The sequence below is a fragment of the Colias philodice genome, chromosome 27, assembly GCF_061535455.1.
Source record: "Colias philodice isolate Cphi_HAF_F1 chromosome 27, ilColPhil1 Martin Lab GWU primary, whole genome shotgun sequence".
Lineage (NCBI taxonomy): Eukaryota > Metazoa > Arthropoda > Insecta > Lepidoptera > Pieridae > Colias > Colias philodice.
The window spans coordinates 1,376,242-1,397,719 of record NC_143112.1 but is presented as its reverse complement, the minus strand read 5'-3'; the positions used below and the strand labels follow the sequence as shown (position 1 = coordinate 1,397,719).

General features: G+C 29.7%; 2 protein-coding genes across 4 annotated transcripts in view; one reads left to right on the top strand and one right to left on the bottom strand.

Annotated features, from left to right (window-relative positions):
* The window catches only part of LOC149476485 (putative beta-hexosaminidase fdl), a 34,428-nt gene extending 33,436 nt beyond the window's left edge, over positions 1-992 (bottom strand). Inside the window, exon 1 of the mRNA XM_089711832.1 lies at positions 852-992. Coding sequence (XP_089567958.1) covers positions 852-992 — 141 coding nt within the window. The remainder of the gene's footprint in view (positions 1-851) is intronic.
* Positions 993-2,187: 1,195 nt separating this feature from the next.
* Positions 2,188-21,478, top strand: part of Pu (GTP cyclohydrolase punch) — a 32,241-nt gene continuing 12,950 nt past the window's right edge. The window contains exon 1 of one of the 3 annotated variants that reach the window (XM_089711802.1): positions 2,188-2,544. In XM_089711802.1, the coding sequence (XP_089567928.1) occupies positions 2,457-2,544 (88 nt within the window). In that variant the 5' untranslated portion in view covers positions 2,188-2,456. Of the gene's footprint in view, positions 2,545-13,388; positions 13,544-13,628; positions 13,648-21,478 lie in introns of those variants that run through there. The other 2 variants (XM_089711800.1, XM_089711801.1) reach the window with 2 other exon arrangements.

The window sequence follows — 21,478 nt, the reverse complement described above, 5'->3', positions numbered from 1 at the left end:
TCTGCAAACAGAGTCGCGGGCTTTTATTAATAAAATGTTACTGACACTTCAGATAAAGCCGTTGTTTTGACACGGAGTATTATTAATATTGAAGTATATACCACGTGCTTGTTTTATTTAATTTCAGTACATTCACGTGTTTCTTTGATATAAAATACGTGACTAGTTTCTTTGTTTTAAATAATAAGGGAAATAGGAACAAATAAAATCATTTATTGAACATTTTGTAGGTAGGATTAACTTTGACAGACTGAAGTTTGGCCTTTGGGAATGTTTGGGATCCACCATCAACATTATGAGAAGCATAATATAGATCGTGAATTAGGTCATCTTCGTAAAAACATTTCTCAAATGAAAGAGGGATGAATATATTATATGGGTTTTTTCGTACATACATTATAATATGTAGAGTGTTCCCTCCACGTATCGCTCGGCTACATAATATATCGTGGTTCCCGTATCACAATGCGGATTTGTCCAATGTGTGTTCCATCGCGATACGAGCAGTTCGCGGGTGATAGTTATGGTGTTAAGTATAAAAAATATTTAGGTTTAGAAAAATTGTACAACTACAAACCACCGTTTACAATATAATATATTGAAGTTGCAATTAAGCGAATGAATAATTTACAAAATTGAAATGATCGAACTAATTCTTATTTCTTAACTAATTATATAACAACTGTACCAACCAAAAAAGGCGGTAAAATATCAAAGGAAGTTCAAAGATATAAAGAAATACAACGAAGCAAAGCTTATAAATATGACATTTGATATTAAAACAACTGATAATGGTACATTAAGCATTAATGTTTATTATTAAAATAAATGTTTTTCTATTAAATACATGGTAATCTCAGAGAAGTTGTGACGACATTGTCACTGCTGGGACACGGGCCTATGAGGGTACAGGCCATAATCCACCACGCTGGCCAAGTGCGGGCAGATGTCACATGTCGTCGAACTTTTGATTTCGCCGGTTTCCTCGTCATATTATTCTTTTACTGATAAAACACTTTTAACATTAATATTATGCAAATATATTGAAAGATAATTTATTTTTGTGCTAGTTTTGAACACATTATTTGACTCTTAGATTCTCAACGCAATCGGATATGGATTTTCAATTACGCTTTATAGCGACTTGCTAAGTAATTATGTTACGACTCTATTATAACATTGGAATTTGAATTTAATATACATAAATAAATAAATATTATAAATACATATTGAAAGAGAGAATGTGGTTTACTATAAAGAACTAAAAAATAGATATGGACACTATATTTATATAATTCTTCTGTAGGCGTGTTAGGTTGAAGCCATCCTTAAGTCATTACTATCGTACCGATGTTCAATTGTTGAATATTGTTTGAAAAATAATTTGGATTCACAATTTTATCTGATAAAATAAAAATTACAGTGTTTTCTTTTTTAACCTGCACAATGACAGTAGGTTGCGTTAGTTATAAGTATAGGATTATATTTAATATTATCTGTAATATTAAATAAATAAGAAAAACTAAGCTATTGGTATCTAAGTTACTAAGAGGCAAAGGTTAATGTTTATGATAATTAAAATTTTACACGCAAAAAAAATGCGTTTGTAGGTATCGACTAATTGCGTGCGTTTTTTTGCTAAAACATGCGTGCAAAATGCAACTTGATTAGCCAGCTATTATACAAAATATGATAAATGCTTTATTATATTGTTAATTATGTATTTAACAACACAATTGATCTAGACACCACATATTGTACCAGTTTAATACTTTTATGGGTGCCAAGATGTTTTATCAATGACCTTATCATGGAGTCTTTGCAAATCAATAAATACTAAACTTGGCCCACTTTTATTGAAATAATAATTTTGGCCACAGGAAGATATCATGTTTTGACAGTTAATCGCAATACGACTATTATCGTAATAGAAAAAATAGAATTCAAAACATAAGTAATCTATTGGCATGACCCCAGCATCTACATGTGATATATGTGTGACAGTGTTGAAAAAAACGTAAAATTCTTATGCAATATTGGACAATTCTATCAAACAATTCCAGGCCCTTAATTAGAGTTTTATTAAGTTTGTAATTTCAATCTCAATCTTATTCTTCTAATATGTAATTACACAATATTTAACACAAAATACGCAGGTTTCTGTATAAATATATCGTACGGCGCATCGGAGCGCACTTGTAAGCCGGCGGCGTTCGAAAACACTGCTCTTTTTTATCTATTGTCGCGTTTCGCGCATTATATCATAGTGTTTATTATCTGTGCTATTTTTTTTTAATTTTCGATCGCGATTACCTTGGCCGTAAACGTGAACAGGTTGCCCGCTCCAATAATTACCATTGCCATTCGTATTGTGCTCCTGTCGAAGTGACGTTAAAAAGCGCGCGAACGCGGTTTCTTATTTTTCTGTTGCAAATTCGATTTAATCTTTTTTAAAAATGAAGGAGCTTGTTGTGTCAACCAGCCAGTGCATGGAAAAGAACGGAGCTGTCGTTCTGTCCAAGAATGGAAATAAAAATGAAAAAAGTGAGTGTTTTTTTTTATTATATTTTTAATTTAGCATAGGTTCTAATAGTAAGATTGAAAATCAATTATTTAGGTGTTAGTATATTTATTTATGAGGGTATTTAAGTTGTGAGAATTATAACGATTGAAAAAATTACATCGATGTATGAAACCTGTGTTATAATAATTATCTAAATTGATCTGGTTGTTAATAATCGACTTTAAGATTAAAAACAAATTACGATCCGTTAAAATTAAATGTAATTAAAAGTATATCTGTTTTAGAGGTAATTTGCATTGATTGCTCAACAATAATTGTATCTATTACTATAGATTAAATAAATAATCTTGACCTAACCTAATTAACTGAGTTAAGTCCATTATGAAGTTTGAAAACCTAGTAAAGTTTATCATTAATTACTTTGGTATATGATTGATTTTTTAATGATAGAATTTGAATAATAAAATTTAATGATTTTTTTACAAAATTACAATATTAAATAAAGATTTAACAAATTATTTAATAATATTTGAATTACAACAATACCTGTATAATTTATTTTAAAAAGTAATATGTACATAAGAACTTTATTCCATATTACCTGTTCTAATATCTCAATTAAAAGTAATTATTATTAGTGTGTACCAAATACCAACGTGTTTTGTAAATATACTTTAATACTTCAATTATCCATTTAATTAATGCATGTTTTATGCATCATAACCTCGTAAATATTTCAGTTTAAAATTGAAACGTTTTTTTTTTTTGCTTTAGTCTTTGGTAGTTAGTACTTGTATACGTAGTATATTATTATTAGTCTGTGGTAGTACCAATTATTTTAAAATTATTGTAGGTATGTTGATTATATAATATAAGAATCGATAACTTCTTTATTATTACACGCTTTATATTAGCTTCACCTGTATGTTTGTAACCGACTTCTTTGGGCGCGATTTTGACCCACTTTAAACGGCCAGATTTCGTTCAAACTTTGTAGATTTATTGAGGACCGATGACAATACACTAATTTGATAAAATTTTCTATTTTTTAGTTCGGTTTTCTATAAAAAGCGTGTTTTTTAGTTTTATTAAACTATTATTATTTTTGCATTATATATCAAAAGGTTATTTGATTTATATTACTAATACTAATAGTACAGTATTAGAATACTTACTATGATTTTGAAAACTCTCAATATCGAATTATTTTCCGACAAACTAACGCCATCTAGTTGTAAACGAAGAAAATAAATGTAAAGTTTATGAAAAAACAGCCTCCATTATAAAATTCGCTATTTAAAGGTTTATACGATTATTATTTTAAGATAGATACAAAACTTAGCTAAAATTTAACAATTATTATGTTGTACTAAATTTAACATTAGTTAATATTGCACGCCTCATAAGCGAAGCGTTGAGGTGGGTACTACTGTCACTTCGCGCAAAACATCTGATTTTTCAAACTTAAAATGTCTTTATGTATCATACATTGCACTTGTAAGATAATACATACACACACATATTAAGAAAAAACACTATTTTTAACATTCATGATATTTTTGATGTCATTTTTGTTATTTAAACTAGTTAAAAAACAGTTTAAAAAAGTTCTGTCTTGGACGTCCGTGTGTCTGTATGTGCGGAGGATTTTCTTGTTAACACGATAGCGACCGAAATACTTTACTAATCGAGTCTTTTTTTTTCTCTTACGCTTGAGTATGTATGTGTATGTGGTTTAATTGTTATTAAATAAACAAAAATAATAATTAATAAATAATTATTAAAAAAAAATTATGAGGCGTGCACTTTTGGATTATCCAAACTATTTTTATCTATGCAGTGCCTTTTTATTTGAGGCATTTTTCGTTATAAATTTAACTTGTGATAATAATTTCTACCTTATATTTACTTATTTGTTTTTTTTTTATTATTAAGTAAGACACCTGCGTTTTGTTTTGATTCTTTATTCCGATATAAATTAGTATAAATACAATCACAATATTAACAAAAAAAATGAAGCCTGAAATTAAATCTTCCTATGTAAACGCATCGTAAAGGTTAAAAAAAATGCATACATAGAAAATTGTATACAAATTAAAAATTATTAGAGGAAAACATTGAGATAATATTAATATGGAGACGACACCGCCTACATCACTTATGTTCCATGTGTATTTTTTAATGGTTTTAAAGTGAAACGCATCAAACATGCCTTCGTGTGTGTTACGATATTGCACAAATAATACGGAAAAGTGCAAAGGAATAACTTTCATCGTTAAGTACCTAACTAGATAATAATTTTTAAAACTTAGTTAGAGCAAAAAAATGGCGCACAGATTTTGTTCGTGGTGTCTCCTCCATACGTAGTAATATTATCTCAATGGAGGAAAATCGTTTTCCTATACTTATGGCCTCGTAACAGATATCCATTGGCATACTTGGTAACAATTAAATCTGGGAATCTCTAAAAAACATTATTGTTAGGTGTTTTATAAAAAATCGCATACAATGTAACCGCGAGTGGTTCTTGTATTGAACAAAATTAAGGTTATCTCTTCCACGAGTACGGGGTTAATAAACTAACATGCTAATATAAAGTTTATTTAAACATAATATTATAATAATACTAGCGGTCCGCCCCGGCTTCGCCCGTGGTACATATGAAAAATAGATGTTGGCCGATTCTCAGACTTACCCGATATGCACAGAAAATTTCATGAGAATCGGTCCACCCGTTTCGGAGGAGTATGCAGACTAACATTGTGACACTAGAATTTTATATATAAGATTAATTTAGGAGTAAGTTAGTCACGCATTTCGAATACCGACCATTTATTTTCTATCGATAACTAGTAATCCCGGCGAACTCCGTTTCGCCACCAGAGACACCTTTTCTTTGCTATAAACCTCACGGAGCCCGAGACCTTTCCAACGAATGCAAAACCGTGGAAATCGGTTCGTGCGTTCTGGAGTTATAGCGTTAGGAAGGAAAACCCGACTTATTTTTATATATAGTAGATTATATTTCTTCAAAAAGTTTTGTATAATATAATTATAGTGTTGTATATCTAAATTCTAAAGCATATTATCTAAATGGTATTTTCATCGATTTTTTTGATACCTACAACATATTAAGAGTTCATTTACGATATAAAAACCGTAAAATCAAAATTAAATTTTTTTATCAGTCAACACAAAAAACGCAAAACCAATTTTTATTACCTTAATTCTTATACATACTAATATTATTAATAGAAATATTTAACTTTTCATATGTCCGTTTGTAATTAACATAGACAAATACAAGTGGATAATAATATCTGCCCTTTTACGTCCGAATTGCTCACCATATTTGAATGTATTTAAAACATAGATAGATAAAGCTTTTGACAATGACTGTATACAGGATAATTTATATAATACTAGCTTTCCGCCTGCGACTTCGCACGCGTTTTCAAAGAAAAACCCGCATAGTTCCCGTTCCCGTGGGATTTCCGGGATAAAACCTAGCCTATGTTACTCGTGGATAATGTAGCTTTCGAATGGTGAAAGAATTTTTAAAATCGGTCCAGTAGTTTATGAGCCTATTCATTACAATCAAACAAACAAACAAAGTTTTCCTCTTTATAATATTAGTGATAGTGATGATGAAGATCAAATCTTATCTATCAACATACAAAAATTCATCCAAATACCTTCAATTGTTTCGCAACTTTCACATACAAACTTTCATCTATATTAATAGAAATTGTCACCTCTCACCATGTAAACTATATGTTTACACAACACGTATATAATTACCAGTATATAAAATTACTTCACACTTACGATATTTGATCCTGTGAAATATTATATGTATCAAGTTATTAATCGATTTACTACTTTCTCAATATCTCTGATTACCTTTAGATTAGGGATTTTATCTTGGAAAACGTAAATATGTACCACGGGCGAAGTCGGGGCGGACCGCTAGTTAAGAATAAATTCTCTAATAAAACATTTAATGTATTTTTATAATAATACTTCTTCTCTTAAAAAAGTAAATACAATACATATACATATATATTAAAAATAAATTACGAATATGGCTCCTTTATCATAATATTTTTTTAATTAGAATATCAATTACCAAAATTAAAAAAAGAAATTGTTTTATTAAATATACACTTTAATCCTTATTACGTAAACGATTAGTAGTAGGTAGTAGGAAATTAAATGTGAGCAATTATATCTCAATCAAGCTTATCATAGTAATATATCATTAGAATAACTTTAACTGGTTGGTTACGTTTAACATATTTTCTCTTGTGAAACTCTTACAGTAATTTTCTTAAATAAATATATGATAAAGTATTTACTAGGAAATTACCTGTTTTGGCTTTAATTTCATATACAAATAGATAGCTTAGAAAAAAAAAGCCTCATTGAAATTGACAGAAGATTTCCTTCTTAATGTTTTAAGCGATTTTCAAAACCGAACGCCTTTTGAACTACTGTTATTAAAAATTTTCATACATTTAATATATTATATAGATTCAGAAGTTACAAAATTCGGTATTGGGACTATTATTGTTATAAAAATAGCATCAAAATATTGACGACATAATTTAATTGAATCCAAAATAAACGAAACACTAAGAAACGATGATTTGCATATTTACGGCTAGTTAATTCTAAGCATTATTGTCTTAATATTATAGATGACGATCTATTTTCATTGAGATAATTAATATGACTAGCTGTGCCCCGTGGTTTTACCCGCAGTGCTCCGCTCCTGTTGGTCTTAGCGTGATGATATATATGTACCTATAGCCTGTAGTTATTGTTACTCATTCAATGTACCTATTATGATTTAAGCGTTTCTTAATTATAGTTGAGTAATGTTTAAGTTGAATATTTAAATATTTTCATTCCCTTAACTGGTATGCTTTCACAACTAACTAGGATATTATAATTAAATGAAAAACGATTTGCTTCGATTACTGTGTTTATTTCTTTCCACATTGGCCATTTCCTTTGACTTGTATTGGAAAGTTCTAGACTAGACCGGAATGTAGTTAATAATTTAATATGTTAAGCATAAGCAAAAAATTGTAAAGGGTTTGAATATTTCAAAAGTAAATATCTATACTAATAATATACAGCAACTAATCTCAGGAACTACTAGTCCGATTTGAAAAATTATTTCGGTGTGATAGCCCATTCATCAAGGAAGGCTATAGGCTATTTAGTATCATCACGCTAAGACCAACAGGAGCGGAGCCACGCGGGTGAAACCGCGGACCGCAGCTAGTAAGAAAATAAGCTTTAAAATCGTATCAAAGACCAAATAACTCTTAATTAATAGCTTATACAGGCTAAGTTTAATTAATGCATATAGTAAAATATAAGAGAAGAAAGATTTTTTGTTCGTTTGTTTGCCTCTACAACATGGTAGAGGTGTAAATATAAACTTTAATCATATTGTTTTCCATAAATTTAGTATTCCTATTAATGTTAATTATATATACCGTTTAACAGTAATATTTTTTACAGTATTAACAGAACATAGTATATATTTACAGAGGTTTAAAACATTTAATTCTTGCCATAAAGAAGGTTTCTTAGAAAATCGTTTCTTAAGTTTATAGTCACGTTCAAAGCCTAAGATGAAATTACATCTTAGAGCTCTTGAGAAAGATTTAGCTTCAAAAGCTCCTATGTGGAGTGCTCTTTGAATAAAAGTGACCCTTTTATAGTGAGAAATAAAGTTATACAGTATATTAGTATCACTACATAGTATAAAACAAAGTCGCCATCTCTGTCTCTATATCCCTTTGTATGCTTAAATCTTTAAAACTACGCAACGGATTTTGATGCGGTTTTTTAATAGATAAAGTGATGCAAGAGGAAGGTTTTAGTATATAATTTATTGGCGCGTTGAGAGTAAAACAAGGTCGCGTCATGACAATACCGTCCCGTCATGGAGTAAGGCGACGATTTTGCTATCTTTGAATTATGCCAAAGAAGTTTCACTTTTCACACTCCCTTTTTTTTTGTTATAAAATCTCCGAAAAGACTGCTCTGATTCGGATGCTACTGTCACTGAGAGATAGGAAATGTTTTGATAAAAAATGCAGGAAAAAATTGTTACAGTAATGGTTTACGAAGAAAAATATTCAATGTTATTTGAAAAATTCGGGCCTCAACTAGGTAGGTACCTATTGTAGAAAATATTAATAGGTACATAAATTTTAAATGATTGCCAATAAAATGTCGAATAAAAATATTTCACACATAATAAAATATTTTAATGATAATTTATTAGTGTTTTATTAGTAATAAAATATTGAATAAATTATCACATAATATCTGAATCTTGTACAGTTAGCTCAAATTACCATAAATAGTGGACTAGAAATATAATTTATATTACGATTAAATTGGTTATAAATAATAAACTACTGTAAAACTTAATAATTTAGGTATATTAAAAAATCAATTAGAATATAAGAAGAAGAAAAGAAAAAAAATGTGTGCGTGTACTAGCGTACACACGTAAGAAGTGAAACTTCTTTATGACCTTATTTTTCAAAAAATAATTTACTATATGCAACTTTACAGAAAGACGTCGAATCACGCGTGGTAGGGATAAAAAAAAGATGGCGCGTAACGGAAAAATGTTACACTAAATTTTTTTCCACCCCCGATAAAGAAGTTTCGCTTCAATTAAAGATATTAGAAATTATTGGATAAAATGTCTCTGTTTTTGATAACATCTCTAGGATATGCATAAAAAACATTCCTCGAGAACCACTCTATCTATAAACAAAACAGCATACAAATCCGCTGCTTAGTTTTAAAGATTTAGGCATACTTAAGACAGACAAACAGACAAGCAGGAAGAGACTTTGTTTTAAAATATTATTTATTTTATTAAATAGGTAAGTACTAGCTTTCCGGCTGCGGCTCCGCCCGCTTCGTCTTAAACCTAATAAATTATATACTAAAACCTTCCTCTTCAATCACTATATATCTATTTAAAAAAACTGCATCAAAAACTGTTGCGTAGTTTTAAATATTTAAGCATACATAGGTATATAGGGACAGAGAAAACGACTTTGTTTTATACTATGTAGTAAGGTATGCAATTATAGAGTTTCTTGTCGGTTCTTCTTTATAGATACTGCTTTCCGAATCGGTGGTAAATGTTAAAAAATATGTAATGACGATTCAAAAGTGCTTCTAGAAGAAGTCTTGTATATAGTACATATATATATAAATGAAACCCGTTTTCCTTATTCACGGCATCACGCGTGAACGGGTGGACCGATTTCGATAATTATTTTTTATTATATTCCTTGAAGTACGAAGATTGTTCTTATGGAGAGAAAACGTAAATATATACCACGGGCGAAGCCGGGGCGGACCGCTAGTTGAATAAATAAATGTTTGATGAATTATTAAGGGCGCTATAAAAAGCCCTAAACGAGCTAAGACCGACCCTATCTTCTAAGTGCAATCAACTTTAGCAACAAGATTTCTATATTATATACCTGTAGGTAGCGGGTTTTGCCAGCGATTCAATAAATTATATGATTAACTTCGTGACAATTTAATTCGTGTAACGGTGAAAATGTGTCGATTATTATGATATTTATGTTATTATTAAGTAAAATTTAAATTTAGAGCTCGATTTTGTCAAAAATGTTTATTTACAATATTTAGTTTTTAAAAATGCAAAATGAAAGAAAGACTATCCGGGTAGAGCCGGGGCGGACAACTAGTATTGTATAGAATCTCGCTGACCCGGCTACTTATCACTTAGAAATATACTTTACGACCTATTTTCATATCTACGGAATATATCTACACAAAAACAAATCATAAAAATGCGGACTGATGTTTACAAAATCACAAATCTATACTTAATATTATATATAGTACAGTCCCCAAATTGAAATAAAATTCATTTCCGAGGGACTCACCTCCGTCATACGGATATCCACTTAATCGGCATGTTTTTCTGAACACAAAAAGTGCGGTAGTCACTTCCTAGGGACAATTCCTAATTAAAGTTTTTTAAACTGTATTAATTATTTGATCGCTGCTTAGTTTTAAATATTTAAGCATACTTAAGACAGACAAATAGACAAGCAGGACTTTGTTTTATATTATTTATTTTATTAAATAGGTAAGTACTAGCTTTCCGCCCGCGGCTTCGCCCGCTTTGTCTAAAACCTAAAAAATTATATACTAAAACCTTCCACTTAAATCACTCTATCTATAAAAAAAACCGCATCAAAATCCGTTGCGTAGTTTTAAAGATTTAAGCATACATAGGGACATAGGGAGTAGGGACAGAGAAAGCGACTTTGTTTTATACTATGTACTGATTACGAAAATGGACACCATTTTTCATGTCGGTGTTTAGCTGTGAAATGGTCCGAATCAATACGCTATTATAAACAAGTTAATTACTAATTACTCGTTTGAAATAATATTGAGCAAGTGAATCAAGTATTTATGAAAAACTTTTGCTTAATCGAAACGAATTATACATATTAGCGTTTGTTAATACGCCAATTAAACATCGATTAATTTAATAACTTGAGTGTTTTTTGTTTGTTTATTTGTTTGATACAGCGTGTTGTTTTTGACCCTTGAAGTATCTGTAGGTACTTAATATTATAAAGCTGAAGAGTTTGTTTGTTTGAACGCGCTAATCTCAGGCACTACTGGTCCGATTTGAAAATTTTTTTGGTATTAGATAACCCATTTATCGAGGAAGGCTATATGCTGTACTATCATCACGCTAAGACCAACAGGAGCGGAGCAATGCGTGTAAAACCGTGTGGTACAGCTAGTTGGAATATAAATTAGATTTGTTTGTCAGTTAAAGTTTTCGGAATTGAATATGATTCGCTTGTAAGAGATAGATATACAATGATTATACAAGTATGAATGGTGAAACTGACACATACATAATAATTAGGTTTTATTTAGAAAAGACAATATTTTATTCTCCTTCACAAATTACCTGCCTAGTAGGTACTGGGTTTATCCCGTAATGAGATATACCTTCGTCATTATAGCGGATCTTGCTTATCCTATCTAAAATTTATAATAAAAAAATTGTTCAAATGTATTTAACTTGTTTAATAAATATAATGGATTACTTTTCATCTTCTTTTAGGAGTTACAAATTTTTTCTAGAAGATAATTTTAAGAAAATTACCCGACTATAAAATTCGCGCGTTTTGACAGCGCGAAGACATCACATCGTATTACCAATAACAATTGGTCAGCTATTAAAAAAAGGAGCACTGTAGATATAGGAATGTGTACAAATTGTTGAAAAATATAAAAATGAAACACTCTATAGATGACAATTACCTAGGAATGGGAAACTAGCCGGGTTTTTCCCTGTAGGAAAACCCTGGAGGCTTAAACCTGTATGTATTATAAATACAGCCTACATACATACCGTTGGTTTAATAATTAGCACCTGATATCAAGAGGTCTCAAGTTCGATTCTTAGTAATAATAAATTGGAGTCCAGCGTCTAGTAAATAGCATATAACGATCGAGTTTTGAGATACATAAAAAAATTCTTAGAACACCTTGCTTTGGAAAGTCCTACTCCTAATATAACTATTTAGTCAAACTACGAGAATGGAATAGGTAAATTAAACTGAAAATCTTATCAACTTTGCGGATATAAAACAACAGGACAAATTATTTATGCCGGTAATAAGAAATATATTATACTCGGAATTGCGAAACGCATTAGGGTTGAACAAACTTGATTTTTATTCATTATTTAAATATGATTGTAATATGTTTTTGAAGTGAAAACTTCTTTAGCGGCGTTGGGTATAAAATCTTAAACTCGCGTCAGGACACGTGACCTGATCGAAAAAGCGTCAGACGGATGGATATCAAACATGCTCAACGTTAATAATCAAGTTTTAACTTCTGCCGGCACTCCCGGAGTGCAACCCGTCTTTTTTATTAATGTCGTTGAGCTCACCAGGATGTCTCAAGTACTTTTTATGCATATCAATTTAGAATTTGAAACAAATATTTTTCACATGGTTAATCATATTGCATTTAATAGTAGCTGACCGGCCAAACACTCGTCAAGACGCCATTATCTCATTGTGGTATAAAAAAGTATATTATTTTTTTCAAACTTACCGAAAATCCTCGCAATAATTTGACTAAAACCTTCTTCTTCTCTTAATTAATGTCTTCACCCAATAAATAACTTAAATCATTATACCACGATGAATCTAAATCAAATTTAGATAATTATTTGTATAAATACATTTTGCGCAGCCCTACATTGTTCAATGTTTTATTCAAATGACTCAGCAAAGGTAAGTCCCGCGCAAATTTTACCGAGTAATTGGAGATTTTTAAAATAAATATACCTCATTCCATGACCACAGACTACACATACATAATTATTAATAAGTGACGTTTGACGTCACATATTAGGTTTTTTTTTTCATTCAACAGTTGGTTGCATTTGGAGGCTATTTTTATTATGTAATTTTTATGTTTCATTGCTAATGGTATTTGATTATGCATAATACTCAGGATTAATATTAAGATTTTTATATACACGTGCATGCAATAAATATGTAGCAAAATAATAAATACTATTTCATTAATAAATAGATCAAATCGCATAGATTATTACGGCCTTTGACCTCGATTATATTAATTATAATATCCTATTGCACAAGTTGCAGTAATAATAATCTAAGAATACTCCATAATTCTATTTATTGATAAGACAAACAAAACAAAACAAACGCCATAATATTCACGTGTGATCGAAAAAAAACCCGCGAATCTCAACAGGTTTTTGACGTTTGCTGTGACGTATCGATTTCCCGGGCTCCGACGAGCGCAGTCGTACAAAAATCATTTGAACCTCCCATCGACGACAGTCAGCCATAAGTGTGAAACGCGAGCGCGCGTTTCTGAACGAACCTTTATTTTGAAACATTAATTTTTTTTTCACGCCTCGTAAGTAGTCTATGCCTAAATTCTTAAAAAAAAAACAACGCAATATTTAATCTGTGCGGATTGCGCGCGAATATTATTGTGCCAGTGTTTTGTGTTTGGATTGCGTAAGTAAATATAAACTATTGAAATTTCGTATGCGTAAATAATTCTTTGAAAAAACGATACGTTTGAATTAACATTGCATAGGTATGTACAAAAATATATGATAATCGATACGTTTCGAACGATTTGCTTCCGAGTCGTATTAAAATGATAATTATTTTGTTTACTAACATACATATATCTAGTTCACAAGATCAATCATAAATCATAATCATATGCGTATTTTTTATTTATCTTAATTACAAAAACTAAACAATCATTATATATGATAAAACTATTAAATCTTAACATAAAAATATAAACAAAAATTATTATCTGATACAATATAGATACCTATTACATTATAACATGTACTATGTTATCAATTTTGTATTGCAATTTTTTCCTTAAGTTTTAAATCGAACAGCTAGTAGAAAAGGTTTTTTATGATGTTTTCTTTCAAAAATCATATTTTTTTAAAGACCGTGCTAAATTAGATAAATATGTACAATTTACATGTTCTTTTAAATCGTAATAGTTTTGAATAAACCTATTTGCTCAATATGTTGTGAGCACTACGAACCTTTCGTAGTTTTCTAAAAAGTTGGGAAGAGATAACGAAATTTGATAGCAACAAGTCCCTATACGCACTCTGAAAGTTATACATATGTACATATCTATGAATACTTCTCAAAAGTGAAGTAGATAATGACATTAGCTATAATCAATGAAAGTCCTGTTAAAATTGGTCCAGCCGTTTCAGACAAAATATTGATTGAACATTATGGTGTTTATAGGGTTGTGAAAATTTACTTTCCAGATCACTTTCTTACATTTACTCCAGTTTCTTAATGCTTAAAGTTTTAAACATATTTATTTAATTCACTTATTCTAACATTTAAAATAATATTATAAACTCACTTTAATAAAATACTAGTCGTTTGCTCCAGCTCTACTCGGATTAAATTTAAATCCAATTAGTGTAGTCTTCTCGTCGAAGAATTATCAAAATTGGTTCAATAGTTATGTGAATTTAAGAAACTAACATTGTAACAAACCTTTCTACTGGTGAAATAATTTCAAATAGTTTATGTTGGTTCTGATTTACAAACAAATAAACAAACAAAAATACTTCCTCTTTACAATAATAGCTTGCGTAGCAACGCTGATTCAGAAATCAATCTATTTCTGTGTTCAATTTCATACAAATACGATCAGCTGTTGACGTAAAAGAGTAACAAACATACATAGTAGGATTTTGCTATATACAGCAAAACACGGCCTTTCGCGTGCCGTAACTAGTCTTAATACTTACAGTTCCAAAATTGCCTTCACTTGTATCATTTGAAATTAACTTAGATTTGTTAAGCTCAACCTATAAACCGAGTAAGGACGAACATTCACTTTTAGCAAGGACATTTTTAATAGGGCTGTCAATTTTTTTGGACGATATTGGTTAAGGTACAAAAGTTGATTATAGGAAATATCATTCCGCACTCGGCTTCCACCGCTTTGTAGAAAACTAAACAAATTATATACTACAACCTTCCTCTTGAATCACTATATCTATTTATGAAACTTCATCAAAATCTGTTGCGTTAATTTTAAAGATCTAACCATGCGGACATACAGACGGCGGAAAGCAACTGTTTTATAGGTACAATGTAGTGATAAAGCATTACAATTTCCATATATTTTCCCTTATAAAATATTGATATTTAAGAAACAACAAAAAATAAGAGATAGGTACTGTTATTTCATTTACTTTAATTACCACGTAAAGTAAACAATACGATTACCTCGAAATTAAGTACATAAATATTTTTTTATAAAGTACAGGAGGCAACCCTGAAGTTAACGGCAGTTCGTAATTATCAAAAGGCCTTTACGTAATCTTTTGGAAGGATAACCACATCACTTATGGACCATCTTTGATGGCGGTAACGGTTACCATACAGTTCCAAACAAAATTTGTATGTTATATCAGGAAATTGAAATTGTTTGAAAATGGGACGTAGCAACGGCTAGATTGATTAAGAGTTAACAAGGTGATATTTAAAATGAAAACAGAAAATTGTTATTTTTTTAATAAATGCGTTTATATTTTATTTTATCTATGAATTTGAAATAGATAAGGTCATTATGAATTAAAAAAAATATAACTTTTAAAGTTTTAAAGATAGAAAAAGATAACCAAGAAGGTCAATTTTTAAAAATTTTAATTTGAAGTAACTTTAAATCCATAATTGATATAATAAATCGTTTTAAAATTAATATTTTATTACAATCGGATGTTAATTTTATTCCTAATACGCTTTAATTTATTCACGATTGTTTACATGACAATAATTAGATAGGGTTGCCATATTTTATTTTTTATATAATTCTTTTTATATTCTTAAAATATGTTCATCTACATTATATAAATAAATCAATCAAGTAGGTAAGTTTATATTAAAAATCCGTAATTTTAAATAGGTATGTGTTTTCACCACATTTTCACTGTACGGAAAATCTATAAAAGTATTTGGAATGACATACTTGTCAAAATGATTTTACCTTAAATATAAACTATTTAAATATTATAATATGTAAAAATATATAAAATAAAATAAAAATGACTACCGGATTTCCAAGTTGCAATTTTGATATTATTTGAACAATATGTACAGATATGATTTTTCCCAGACATTAAAAACCTAATAATATTTAGTTTTACCTCTGTGTATGTTTAACTCATATTTTAATTGGGTTTTCTGTTAATCTAACAATAATTCATATGTTTTTTAATAGCGTAATTGTCCCATTAAATAATAAAAATCATGTTAATTGACTGCGATTACGTTAGAACGATTATATTTTGATAAAAAAAAATATGTTTTGAGTAAGATAATTTGAAAAATGTAATAATTACAATAATAGCAGATTGCTTTCGAACATATCCAATTATACTGGCTCAGATATACGTGGTTTTTTTTGTTATCTATTTATTTTATTTAATTTTTGTTGTGGTGACAACCCTGTATGCAGCTGTGTATTAATGCGCTTTCGCTCACATTCCTATTTCTCAACATTATTATTTCTTAGTGTGCGTGATTAATTTTTTGTATGATTAATAATCACAAGAATAAATATATATAATATAAAGCATTTAAAAAATGCAGTTAATTATTATTGCCATCTTAGTAAGACGGTAAATTTCCGAGTCCTGTCTTAGAAAAACTACTTTTTGTACAAAGTTTTTACATTTAAGTCCAGCTTTTCCGGTTGTAGATACCTACCGGACGTTCCAACGTACAAAATTTAAATTTTTAGATGCTTCTATTTTTTTTTTCAAATAACAATTAAATATTTAATACTGTTCTCTATAATAAAGAGAATTTACATTTAACTAACGGAGGTATTTTTTATATCGTCTATAAACTCCTTCAAACACCAAAATAGTGTTGCATCTGCCAAAAATACATACTACCTTATTCTTTGCAAAGGCAGAACGAATTATTCCCATCAAGTACTGAATAAAAAACACAAACACGAGGTTTTGTTCAATAAGCAACAGACAATTAACGTTTTTCCCGTAATATATTCAACGTTAGCTCAATTAAATATAATACATATATATTAACTAGTATATGCAAAATAAACAGATGATATAAAAAATTGCAACTGCACAATTTTTTGAAATAGATGATTTTTCTCAAAAATTGTTGCTTTGGAACTCATTACACATACTTATACCAAATTATCGGAATTTCATACAAATAAACCCCCTTTTAAAAACGGTTATATTAGCTTCACCTGTTTGTTTGTATGTAACCTTTAGACTCGATTTTGACACAGTTTAAACCACTTTAAACGGACAGATTTAATTCAAACTTTGTACACCAGGTTCAGTGATAATACAAAAATATCATTAAACTGTATTTTTAACCGTATCAATTATTTTATCTTTAAAAATTTATCAACATTATGCTCGTAGAGTACAAAAAAGCATATTGCTAAATTTCAAATTTCCAATTCTAGTAGTTTGTGCTGTTCATATATATCTATGAATAACATAATATTATTCATTCATAACATCAGTTTTCTAGTTTACTTATACACTACTAGCTTTCCGCCCGCGACTTCACCCGTGTTTTCAAAGAAAAACCCGCATAGTTTCCGTTCCCGTGGGATTTCCGGGATAAAACCTATCCTATGTCCCGGGGTTAAAAGTAGCCTATGTCCTTTCTCGGGTATCAAAATATTTATATACCAAATTTCATGCAAATTGATTCAGTAGTTAAGGCGTGATTGAGTAACAGACAGACAGACAGAGTTACTTTCGCATTTATAATATTAGTATGGATGTTTTATTTATGGTTTAATCTGGAACATTCTCTTCATAAACAACAACATATACCCTAAGACGATCGGGTATAACCTATTTTCTCTCTACCGGCTGATCCCATTTGTATGCAATTTGGTATAGAGATAGATTACTCTGTATAAGAACAACGAATAAAGCCGCGCGCTGTAACTAGTATCACAGAATAATAATAGTGGCATATAATATCAACCATAATTATTTCTTTAAAGGCAATCACAACCGGAGTTCATGCATTTTTTAGGACAAAGGAAATAATTTGAGCATTCATTGCAATTACAATATCCTAACGCATAATTGAAGCTAATCGTATGCTTTATTATCATTTCAATTTTAGTTTTTTACTGTGTAGTACTAATTTCAATACAGGTAATGTTTATATTATGTACTCGCGGCTTCACTCGGCGATAATATTAGAAGAAAAAATCTCAAAAAACCCGCAAAAATTTTAAAATATGAATAAAAATTAAAATATATCAAATTAACATTAAAAATAAACAAAGGTACAAACCATAACCGAAAAATTTCCACATCTCTATACAGTACCATTTTTCTCAAAGTGACCTTCATTCTTATTTTATAGTACAACTAAAAAACTCAGATAAAACACCTGAATAATATCAGGTCAAAAAAAACCGGCAAGTTATTTTTATAGAAAAGAAAGTGATATATTTAAAACCAAGTCATTTGAAATCTAGTCCAAAATCTGAATAAAGATTAAAATTCTACGCGCATTCTTCTTTCTGATGCAATGTTCGCTTTTGGTTAAATAATATACATAACTACTAGCGGTCCGCCCCGGCTTCGCCCGTGGTACCTACATGTTTAAACTATCCTATCTCTCAAGTTGGATCGAACTGCACATGGTGTGCGAATTTCATTATAATCGGTTAAGTGGTTTAGGAGTCCATTGAGGACAAACATTGTGACACGAGATTTATATATATTAAGATTGTACAAAAACCTATATTACTACATTCTAATACAACTTTATAGGTTTTGCACTAATTTTATTTAAAAAAAATCTAAATAGTACACAATTCATATAAAAATATATCTAACCTATTCAGAATTTTTGTCACTTTATTTTTAACCAACCTCCGAAATAGCCTAACCGATTTTAATGAAAATTTTCGTATTTATAGTTCCTTAATCTGAGAATAAGTTTTTTTTTAACTACTTCTAATACTCCTAAATAAGGGTGGCCTGTAAACGTGTGCTAGGTCAGCTAGTAATATAGAATAATTAAGGTCACATGCAATCAATACATGCTTGAAACATTGTCAGTTAATGTTATTCTAACAGTTATAGTTGCATTTTAGGTTTAAGGGCCGATTTTTCAATGCTTGGATAAAACTTATCCATCCAATAAAGTATTACACGATAATATTAAAATGTCACGTAAACTGTCAAATACGGGCAATTAGAATACGTTTTTAAAATGGTAGTTTTATACATTATTCGACGATAAGTTTTAACCAAGGATTGAAAAATCAGCCCTAAGAGGAATTAGAATAAAGTCTATAACTGAAATTTTTTGAATTTCGAATCACGTTTAAAATCTATTTAATCTATACTTAATATGTAATGCCTGAATTACGCTCGTTTTTTAGCTTCCATAAACATTAAAAAAATATACTGGCCGAAATGAGAACCTCTTTTTTTGTAGTCGGTAAAAAAGATAGAATATCCTGTCGTTTTTTCAAACTTTGGTTATAATCATGAGTTTTTGGTCATTTGGATGCGGTTTTTTTTAATAGGTAGTGATTCAAGAGGAAGGTTTTAGTATATAATTTATTGGGTTTTAGACAAAGCGGGCGAAGCCGCGGGCGGTAAGCTAGTATTTTATAAATTGCCAAGGATTCGCAATGTCTTAACCAAAATTAAATCAAATATTATAATTATTTCATCCATATTATTTAATTTACTAAAATTTCCACTGTCTTAAATTACTGTATTTGTCTTACTATTTGATAGCATTTTTATGTTCCAAAATCACTATCTTGTTATTGTTTTAGGATATTATTTAATAAGACGTCTAGTCTAGACTTACAAGAATACAAGCCGCTTTCCATGAATTCGCTCGAGTTAACACGGAATAAAAAATAGACAATGTTACTCGATAAAGATGAATTTTTGAAGTGAAACTCCTTTAGGCGTGTTGAGAGTAGTTTCATGGCAATGCCGTCACGTCATGTAGTAAGGCGACGATTTAAGTATGTATGAATATTGCCAAAGAAGGTTCACACGTGTGCTCGGCACACACGCTCTTTTTTATGATAAAAAAAAAACATATTTTGTCAGTACAGCTAGTAGAACATAATGTTAACAAACAATAAACAAAAAAACACAATTAAAAATAATATTAAAACAAAACTGTAGTTTAACGTTCATTCAGTGATTTTAATTTTTTTTTTTTTGACATTATTACACAAATCGACCTAGTCCCACAGTAAGCTCAATTAAGGCTTGTGTTGTGGGTACTAGGCGACGATAAATATAATATTTAATAAATACATATATATAGATAATAACACCCAGACCCAAGAACAAAATATAATTGAGTTCATCACACAAATATTTGCCCTGACCGGGGATCGAACCCGGGACCGTCGGCTCAGTAGGCAGTTACTTTACCACTGCGCCAACCGCGTCGTCGAATTCTTCTCTATCTGTATGCGTTTTAATTTAATTTTAATAAACATATCTATGTAAAATGTTTTTTTAACATTGACTTACTTAAGGCTACTTGCACCTTATCTAATAAATATTAATAATAAGTTATCATTTCCGTAATTAAACCTTGAAAATTATTTATTTTGTTAATGCGTAGATATATTATAATATTATATGCATTTTTATTATGACTTAAAATAAAAAATATACACTTTGGTAAATTCCACATTAAAATATGAATAAAATTTTTTAATATATACACACATTTTAAAATTATGAATAAATTTTTTTAATATATAATACTAGCTGTGCCCCGCGGTTTACTGGCATTGCTCCGCTCTTATTGGTCTTAGTGTGATGAATGATGATATATAGCATATAGCCTTCTTCGATAAATGGACTGTCGAACTGCGAAATATATTTTCCTATCGGGCTCGTGGTTCCTGAGCTTAGCGCGTTCAAACAAACAAACTTTCAGCTTTATATAAATGTATCTAAAAAGAGATACCAAGCAATTTCGCCTCTTTTTTGAAGTCGGTAAAACAACAAATCCTTTGTTTTAACGATCTAGTTTAGATATAACCAAGGTTGGTTCTAATTAACTATACTCGAAAATATTAACCTCGACTTTCATTATATCAATATCAAGTTCATTATATATTTATTTAACATGCAAACGTAACTAGCCGTTCGCCCCGGCTTCGACCGTATTTTTAACCTTTTAAAAAGTATTAAGTATCTATCTGTTATCTTATTCTAGAAGAAAAATCCAATATAACAAAAATGCATAAAACAATAGCAAAAAATAAACA